The sequence below is a fragment of the Oncorhynchus keta genome, chromosome 12 (assembly GCF_023373465.1).
Source record: "Oncorhynchus keta strain PuntledgeMale-10-30-2019 chromosome 12, Oket_V2, whole genome shotgun sequence".
Taxonomy (NCBI): Eukaryota; Metazoa; Chordata; class Actinopteri; order Salmoniformes; family Salmonidae; genus Oncorhynchus; species Oncorhynchus keta.
The window spans coordinates 2,657,716-2,667,500 of NC_068432.1; the positions used below are offsets into that span (position 1 = coordinate 2,657,716).

Consider the following 9,785-nt stretch of genomic DNA (forward strand, 5'->3'; position numbering starts at 1 on the left):
TGTGTTGAACAACTGACTGTCTGACTCACCCTCTCATGGTTCTCGATGAGGATCTCTACCACAATGTTCTGGAACTTGATGTCCATGATGGCGGCCACAGTCTCCTCCTGGGGCCTCAGCAGAGTGGGGCCAAACACCACGCCCAGGTTGGCCACAGTCATCAGATTCTGCTGGTGGTGACTGGCCACACTGGGGGAGGGAGGGAGGGGAAAGTAAGGAGAAAGATGAAGAGGTGTGTTTGTGTGTGTGAGAGAGAGGGGGGGAAGACAGACAGAACGAGAGAGAGAGAGAGAGAGAGAGAGAGACAGAGAGAGAGAGGGAAGGGGAGAGAGAGAGAGATTTGCATGATTTGGGAATGCCCAGAGGTCCTCCCACTCTGGAATCAGGTTTTAATGTCTTTATCCACCATTGTTGCTAAAAAATATACTCTTTTCACCAACAGCAATCAATGACGATTCTTCCATGGATCGAAAAACCAATATGGCTAGCCGGACTTACAGCAGCCAAAAAGATGGTTGTGTTGCGTTGGCAAGAGCCTTACTCTCTGTCAAAGGGCGCTTTCATTTATGGACCGAGCTAATATGGAACTTTCTGTGTCCCATATGCATGGTGCTAAAGAGACAAATGTTGAGCTGTGGTCTACTGAAAAAAAATAAGAGAATTGCTATGATATCTTCAGTAAATGGGGTCCTGTGTGGGTGCGGGGTGGGAATGGGTGAATGGTTCAGTTTTTTGTCTGTGTTACCATAAATTGAATTAAATACAATAAATTGACCACCTCAACAACAACATCATATCGCTAGTGTGCTATAAAAGGAATAGAGTGCCATTTAAAACACAAAATAAGTGATTCTTATCAGAATTTAAGTCTTTCAGTGAGCGGGCTTATTTGGCTCTGTTTAGCTAAAAGATATGATAATGTGGCTTCCAAACGGTTCTTTATTCAGTAGCGCTTAAAATGTACCTAAATTATGTTATGTCCGATTGTGACATGCAAGTTCAAATACATTTTTACCTGACCAAATTATTAGATGGCCTGCAAAAAGAATACGCGTACACTGTAAAAATGTGTGGACCAGAAAAAGGCTCTCTCCTCACTATATATTGTTGCTGCAGTGAGGAATTACCATCTTTAGTGAATATATATATATAACTCATTTGCAGAAATGTGTTGTTTGGAGCTCAAAAAGCAGTAGTGAAAGTATGCAAATTAGGGAGACAAATTAACGGCTCTTTCAAAGATGCGATTTGGTTCCCGACGATCACAAAAAATAACCGCTCTAATAGAGCCGTTCGTTAGCGAACGACCCTTCACTATCACTGATGTGTTCTTTAATTGCAACACATATCACTAATGCCAGTTGCCAGTTGGCCAAAATAACTGCTATATCATAGTGCACATGCCAACAAAGTCAAGCCCTTCCTTTAGCTAAATTTCGAACACTTCAACACTGTTATTATCCAACATCTGCCCATTTCGATCTATAGAACAACTGAAATGTACAATTTCTGGACTTACCATCTCATATGTAACAGCACATGAAATCCAAATAGAAACGTAAATAGAAATGGTGAACATCAAAAGTCGTGCTATAAATTCACAGACAACACAAAGATTCCTTGATGTCCTTCCAGATTCCCTCTGTCTACCTAAAAATCATTTAACCACCTAACTGAGGAACTCAATTTAACCTTGCGCAATACCCTAGATGGAGTTGCACCCCTAAAAACTAAAAACATTTGTCATAAGAAACTAGCTCCCTGGTACACAGAAAATACCCGAGCTCTGAAGCAAATTTCCAGAAAATTGGAACGGAAATGGTGCCACACCAAACTGGAAGTCTTCCGACTAGCTTGGAAAGACAGCACCGTGCAGTATCGAAGAGCCCTTACTGCTGCTCGATCATCCTATTTTTCCAACTTAATTGAGGAAAATAAGAACAACCAGAAATTCCTTTTTGATACTGTCGCAAAGCTAACTAAAAAGCAGCATTCCCCAAGAGAGGATGGCTTTCACTTCAGCAGTGATAAATTCATTAACTTCTTTGAGGAAAAGATCATGATTATTAGAAAGCAAATTACGGACTCCTCTTTAAATCTGCGTATTTCTTCAAAGCTCAGAGTCTGCACAACTCTGCCAGGACCTAGGATCAAGAGAGACGCTCAAGTGTTTTAGTACTATATCTCTTGACACAATGATGAAAATAATCATGGCCTCTAAACCTTCAAGCTGCATACTGGACCCTATTCCAACTAAACTACTGAAAGAGCTGCTTCCTGCGCTTGGCCCTCCTATGTTGAACATAATAAACGTCTCTCTATCCACCGGATGTGTACCAAACTCACTAAAAGTGGCAGTAATAAAGCCTCTCTTGAAAAAGCCAAACCTTGACCCAGAAAATATAAAAAACTATCGGCCTGTATCGAATCTTCCATTCCTCTCAAAAATGTTAGAATAGGCTGTTGCACAGCAACTCACTGCCTTCCTGAAGACAATGTATACGAAATGCTTCAGTCTGGTTTTAGACCCCATCATAGCACTGAGACTGCACTTGTGAAGGTGGTAAATTACCTTTTAATGGCATCAGACCGAGGCTCTGCATCTGTCCTCGTGCTCCTAGACCTTAGTGCTGCTTTTGATACCATCGATCACCACATTCTTTTGGAGAGATTGGAAACCCAAATTGGTCTACATGGACAAGTTCTGGCCTGGTTTAGATCTTATCTGTCGGAAAGATATCAGTTTGTCTCTGTGAATGGTTTGTCCTCTGACAAATCAACTGTAAATTTCGGTGTTCCTCAAGGTTCCGTTTTAGGACCACTAGTGTTTTCACTCTATATTTTACTTCTTGGGGATGTCATTCGAAAACATAATGTTAACTTTCACTGCTATGCGGATGACACACAGCTGTACATTTCAATGAAACATGGTAAAGCCCCAAAATTGCCCTCGCTAGAAGCATGCGTTCCAGACATAAGGAAGTGGATGGCTGCAAACGTTCTACTTTTAAACTCGGACAAAACAGAGATGCTTGTTCTAGGTCCCAAGAAACAAAGAGATCTTCTGTTGAATCTGACAATTAATCTTAATAGTTGTACAGTCGTCTCAAATAAAACTGTGAAGGACTGCGGCGTAACTCTGGACCCTGATCTCTCTTTTGAAGAACATATCAAGACCATTTCAAGGACACCTTTTTTCCATCTACGTAACATTGCAAAAATCCGAAACTTTCTGTCCAAAAAGTATGCAGAAAAATGAATCCATGCTTTTGTCACTTCTAGGTTAGACTACTGCAATGCTCTACTTTCCGGCTACCCGGATAAAGCACTAAATTAACTTCAGTTAGTGCTAAATACGGCTGCTAGAATCCTTACTAGAACCAAACATTTTTATCATATTACTCCAGTGCTAGCCTCCCTACACTGGCTTCCTGTCAAGGCAAGGGCTGATTTCAAGGTTTTACTGCTAACCTACAAAGCATTACATGGGCTTGCTCCTACCTATCTCTCTGATATGGTCCTGCCGTACATACCTACACGTACGCTACGGTCACAAGACGCAGGCCTCCTAATTGTCCCTAGAATTTCTAAGCAAACAGCTGGAGGCAGGGCTTTCTCCTATAGAGCTCCATTTTTATGGAATGGTCTGCCTACACATGTAAGAGACGCAAACTCGGCCTCAACCTTCAAATCTTTACTGTAGACTCATCTCTTCAGTGGGTCATATGATTGAGTGTAGTCTGGCCCAGGAGTGGGAAGGTGAACGCAAAGGCTCTGGAGCAACGAACCGCCCTTGCTGTCTCTGTCTGGCCGGTTCCCCTCTCTTCACTGGGATTCTCTGCCTCTAACCCTATTACAGGGGCTGAGTCACTGGCTTACTAGGGCTCTTTCATACCGTCCCTAGGAGAGGTGCGTCACTTGAGTGGGTTGAGTCACTGATGTGATCTTCCTGTCTGGGTTGGCGCCCCCCTTGGGTTGTGCCGTGGCGGAGATCTTTGTGGGCTATACTCGGCCTTGTCTCAGGATAGTAAGTTGGTGGTTGAAGATATCCCTCTAGTGGTGTGGGGGCTGTGCTTTGGAAAAGTGGGTGGGGTTATATCCTTCCTGTTTGGCCCTGTCCGGGGGTGTCCTCGGATGGGGCCACAGTGTCTCCTCACCCCTCCTGTCTCAGCCTCCAGTATTTATGCTGCAGTAGTTTATGTGTCGGGGGCTAGGGTCAGTTTGTTATATCTGGAGCACTTCTCCTGTCCTATCCGGTGTATGCCCTCTCTAATTCTCTCTAATTCTCTCTTTCTTTCTCTCTCTCGGAGGACCATGCCTCAGGACTACCTGACATGATGACTCCTTGCTGTCCCCAGTCCACCTGGCTGTGCTGCTGCTCCAGTTTCAACTGTTCTGCCTGTGATCATTATTATTTGACCATGCTGGTCATTTATGAACATTTGAACATCTTGGCCATGTTCTGTTATAATCTCCACCCGGCACAGCCAGAAGAGGACTGGCCACCCCACATAGCCTGGTTCCTCTAGGTTTCTTCCTTTCTTTGGCCTTTCTAGGGAGTTTTTCCTAGCCACCGTGCTTCTACACCTGCATTGCTTGCTGTTTGGGGTTGGGTTTCTGTACAGCACTTTGAGATATCAGCTGATGTAGGAAGGGCTATATAAATACATTTGATTTGATTTGGATTTGAATGCAAGTGAAATCTAACCCATGAAGACCAGTTCGGGATTATCCATAATCCTATCTCAGCATGCTGGACAACAACAAAGAGGGTAAGAGTTTTAGGTCTGCAGCCTGCCTCTGACAGTAACCTACCGTCACCCTGACATAATCCTAATGCTGGAGGATCACTGAGACAGACAGATGGCTCCACTGCCTCAATTGGACAACAATACCCAAAAGGATAGAATGAGGCCAGGACCAAACTAATGCTGTGTGTTGATCGTGGTGTGTAGTAGGGGGGAACACAGGGGAAAGCGTGGAACCATTACTGCATACTGCTGTCAACAATACAGTGCAGAGTTCATTACCAAGCCAATCCTCTTATAGGCGTGGTCATGGTCATGGTCATGGTCATGGCCGGATCCCTTTTTCTGTGTTACAAATCCCCCTGACCGTACTGCGCTGATGACCATGACTACAACTGAGTCCCAAATTGCCCCTTATTCCCTATTGAGTGCACAACTTTTGACCAGGCCCCATGTGGCTCTGGTGAAAGATAGTGCACTGTATAGGGAAGAGTGCCATTTGGGACTCGGTTGTAGTCGTGGTCATCAGCGCAGTACAGTCAGGAGGATTTGTAACACAGTGAAAGGGTCCGTGGATCCCGGGCCTAAACTTAACCTACTTTGCCAAGTGTTTGGTAAGCAGGTCCAGCATCTGGCGGTTTTTCTCTGGGAGCCGGTGGATGATGCTGTGGATCTCTGTGATCCTCGCCTCCTGATTGTCCAGTTCTACAGAGAGAGAGGGGGGGGAGAGAGTGCGAGAGAGAGAGATATTGAGGAGGGGAGAGGTAGAGAAGAGATGGAGGGGGGAGAGAGTGCGAGAGAGAGATGGAGCAGAGGGGAAGAGATGAAGGTGGAAGGTGAGGTTAGTAAGGACACTGGCTTCCTGTACTCCTCTGTCTAGATAACCGTGACAACTTCATGTAGAACACTCTTTTCGCCATTATCATAACATATTGGCGCGTTTGCATTTACCAGAAGGCTGGTGAAATAATACTATAATACCCTGCCCTTGGTTCAATTCCCCTTTAACTGCCCACACGGCCAATATACTATACTGCTGCTTTCCACAAGAGCTTATCTTACCACAGATTTGATCAAAGCACTTATTCCTTGGAGACTGAGGTAACTATCAGTTACAACCTGCATGTAGCTTCTGAATGCAGCCAGCATTATCCTTATCCTCCATTAACCTGAGAGAGGTTTGCCTCAGAACACCTTCACTACTGAACCCTACAGTACCTCTGTCCGAGTTTCCTGATACCAGACCAGTCAACACTGAACAACAGCTGGAGTTGAGGCTACCTCTCTCTCCTCTAGTGTCTTCTGGACTGGGACAGGGCTGCCCAACCGGGGTCAAGAATCGAATCAAATCGAATTGGTTACCTTTCAAATCATTTGAGCATATAGTTAATATTCCATTGGTTCCATTGCGCCAGCCAGGCAAACACAATGAAAAGCAGCTGAAGTTTGAAACACAGATACATCTGAAATAAGACAAATGCCATTTGAACCTAGGACTGCAGGTCATTGCACAAATGGGTCACTGGGCAGGTGTGTGTGTGTCTGCAGGTCAGTGCACTGTGCTGTCTCAGAGTGGTCCAGCCAGCTAGGTTACAGCCAGAAAGCCAGCCAGGCCTCGGGGAGCAGATAGCTGATGGATGGCCATCGTCAGTCACCACAAAGCCAGTTGACAGAGCATTCACAGGGGGTGACACTACATCATACCCCCACTGTCACCTCCCCACCGCAATCGACTCCCAGTGTCTTCGCATACACACATACCTGCGCGCGTACACACACCAACATTTATTTTATTTAACCTTTATTTAACTAGGCAAGTCAGTTAAGAACAAATTCTTATTTACAATGACGGCCTACAAAAAGGCAAAAGGCCTCCTGCGGGAGGCCTGGGATTAAAAATGTAATAAAAAATTCAATATAAATATAGGACAAAACACACATCACAACAAGAGAGACAACACAACAGTACATAAAGAGAGACCTAAGACAACAACATAGCAAGGCAGCAACACATGACAACACAGCATGGTTGGAACACAACATATCAACAACATGGTAGCAACACAACATGGTAGCAGCACAAAACATGGTACAAACATTATTGGGCACAGTCATCAAATGGCAAGAAGGTAGAGACAACAATACATCACACAAAGCAGCCACAACTGTCAGTAAGAGTGTCCATGATTGAGTCTTTGAATGAAGAGATTGAGATAAAACTGTCCAGTTTGAGTGTTTGTTGCAGCTCGTTCCAGTCGCTAGCTGCAGCTAACTGAAAAGATGAGCGACCCAGGGATGTGTGTGCTCTGGGGACCTTTAACAGAATGTGACTGACAGAACGGGTGTTGTATGTGGAGGATGAGGGCTGCCGTAGCCATCTCAGATAGGCTTAAGAGGGTTTTATAAATAAGCATCAACCAGTGGGTCTTGAGACGGGTATACAGAGATGACCAGTTTACAGAGGAGTATAGAGTACAGTGATGTATCCTATAAGGAGCATTGGTGGCAAATCTGATGGCTGAATGGTAAAGAACATCTAGCCGCTCGAGAGCACCCTTCTCCGTAATCTAGGATGGGTAGAACGGTCATCTAAAACAGGATTAGTTTGGCAGCTGGGGTGAAAGAGGAGCGATTACGATAGAGGAAACCAAGTCTAGATGTATCTTTAGCCTGCAGCTTTGATATGTGCTGAGAGAAGGACAGTGCACCGTCTAGCCATACTCCCAAGTATTTGTATGAGTTGACTACCACAAGCTCTAAACCCTCAGAGGTAGTAATAACACCTGTGGAGGGGCATTATTTTTACCAAACCACATGACCTTGTTTAGGAGATGTTCAGAACAAGGTTAAGGGTAGAGAAAGCTTGTTGGACACTAAGAAAGCTTTATTATAAAACATTTAACACAAAATCCGGGGAGGGGCCAGCTGAGTATAAGACTGTATAATCTGCATATAAATGGATGAGAGAGCTTCCTACTGCCTGAGCTATGTTGTTGATGTAAATTGAGAAGAGCGTGGGGCCTAGGATTGACCCTTGGGGTACTCCCTTGGTGACAGGCAGTGGCTGAGGCAGCAGATTTTCTGACTTTATTCACTGAATTCTTTGAGAGAGGTAGTTAGCAAACCAGGCCAAAGTCACTTCAGAGACACCAATACTCCTTAGCCGGCCCACAAGAATGGAAAAGTCTACCGTATCAAAAGCTTTGACCAAGTCAATAAAAATAGCAGCACAATATTGCTTAGAATAAAGGGCAATGGTGACATCATTGAGGACCTTTAAGGTTGCAGTGACACATCCATAACTGAGCGGAAACCAGATTGCATACCCGAGAGAATACTATAGACATCAAGAAAGCCAGTCAGTTGATTATTGACAAGTTTTTCGACACACTTTTGAAAAACAGGGCAAAATAGAAATAGGCCTATAACAGTTAGGATCAGCTTGATCTCCTCCTTTAAATAAAGGATGAACTGTGGCTGCCTTCCAAGCAATGGGAACCTCCCCAGAAAGGAGAGACAGGTTAAAAAGGTTAGAGATAAGCTTGGCGATGATAGGGGCAGATGTTTTTTGGGGGTCGAGTTTAAGGAGCTCCTCAGTGACTGCCTGCAGAGAGAAACTTTGTAGCGTGGCAGGGGAAAAAGAAGTAGAAGCATCGGGGATAGTCGCATTGGTGGCAGGTAGACTAGTGATTAGAGCGTTGGACTTGTAACTGAAAGTTTGTCAGCTCGAATCCCCGGAGCTGACACGGTGAAAATCTGTCGTTCTGCCCCTGAACAAGGCAATTAACTCACTGTTCCTAGGCCGTCATTGAAAATAAGAATATGTTCTTAACGGACTTGCCTAGTTAAATAAATGTAAAATAAAAAATTAGAAGGGGTGGGAGATGAGGAAATGTTGGACGGGCAAGGAGGCATGGCTGAGTCAAATAGGAATTCTAACTTAATGAAGTTCTGATTAAAGAGCTCAGGAACATTTGAGAAACAGACGCCTCACAAGTCGTCAACTGGCAGCTTAATTAAATAGTAACCGCAAAACACCAGTCTCAACGTCAACAGTGAAGAGCCGACTCCGGGATGCTGGCCTTCTAGGCAGAGTTGCAAAGAAAAAGCCATATCTCAGACTGGCCAATAAAAATAAAATATTAAGATGGGCAAACGAACACAGACACTGGACAGAGGAACTATGCCTAGAAGGCCAGCATCCCGGAGTCGCCTCTTCACTGTTGACATTGAGACTGGTGTTTTGCGGTTACTATTTAATTAAGCTGCCAGTTGACGACTTGTCCTCTTGCTCAGTTGTGCACCAGGGCCTCCCACTCCTCTTTCTATTCTGGTTCGAGACAGTTTGCGCTGTTCTGTGAAGGGAGTAGTACACAGTGTTGTACGAGATCTTCAGTTTCTTGGCAATTTCTCGCATGGAATAGCCTTCAATTCGCAGAACAAGAATAGACTGATGATTTTCAGAAGAAAAATCTGGCCATTTTGGGCCTGTAATCGAACTCACAAGTGCTGATGCTCCAGATACTCAACTAGTCTAAAGAAGGCCCATTTTATTTATTCTTTAATCAGCACAAAAGCTGTGCTAACATAATTGCAAAATGGTTTTCTAACGATCAATAAGCCTCTTAAAATGATAAACTGGGATTAGGTAACACAACATGCCATTGGAACACAGCAGTGATGGTTGCTGATAATGGGCCTCTGTAGATTTTCCATAAAAAAAATCTGCCATTTCGAGCTTCAATAGTCATTTACAACATTAACAATGTCTACACTGTATTTATGATGTTCTGATGTTATTTTAGTGGACAAAAAATTTGATTTTCTTTAAAAAACAAGGAAATGTCTAAGTGACTCCAAACATTTGAACGGTAGTGTATATACAGTGCCTTGCGATGGTTAAAATTGATGGGTTAGTTTGGTCAGGGTGTGATTTTTCAGTTTTTGATTTGTTTAAAAAGTTTGAAATATCCAATAAATGTCATTCCACTTCATGATTGTGTCCCACTTGTTGTTGATTCTTCACAAAAAAATACA

At 43.9% G+C, this 9,785-nt stretch overlaps 1 protein-coding gene across 3 annotated transcripts in view; it reads right to left on the bottom strand.

The window, feature by feature from the left end:
* Positions 1-9,785, bottom strand: part of LOC118390865 (rho GTPase-activating protein 26-like) — a 111,543-nt gene that overhangs the window by 27,980 nt on the left and 73,778 nt on the right. For all 3 annotated transcript variants that reach the window (XM_052457608.1, XM_052457607.1, XM_035781572.2), the window contains exons 17-18: positions 5,348-5,453; positions 30-189 (exon numbers count right to left, since the gene is read on the bottom strand). In XM_052457608.1, the coding sequence (XP_052313568.1) occupies positions 30-189; positions 5,348-5,453 (266 nt within the window). The remainder of the gene's footprint in view (positions 1-29; positions 190-5,347; positions 5,454-9,785) is intronic.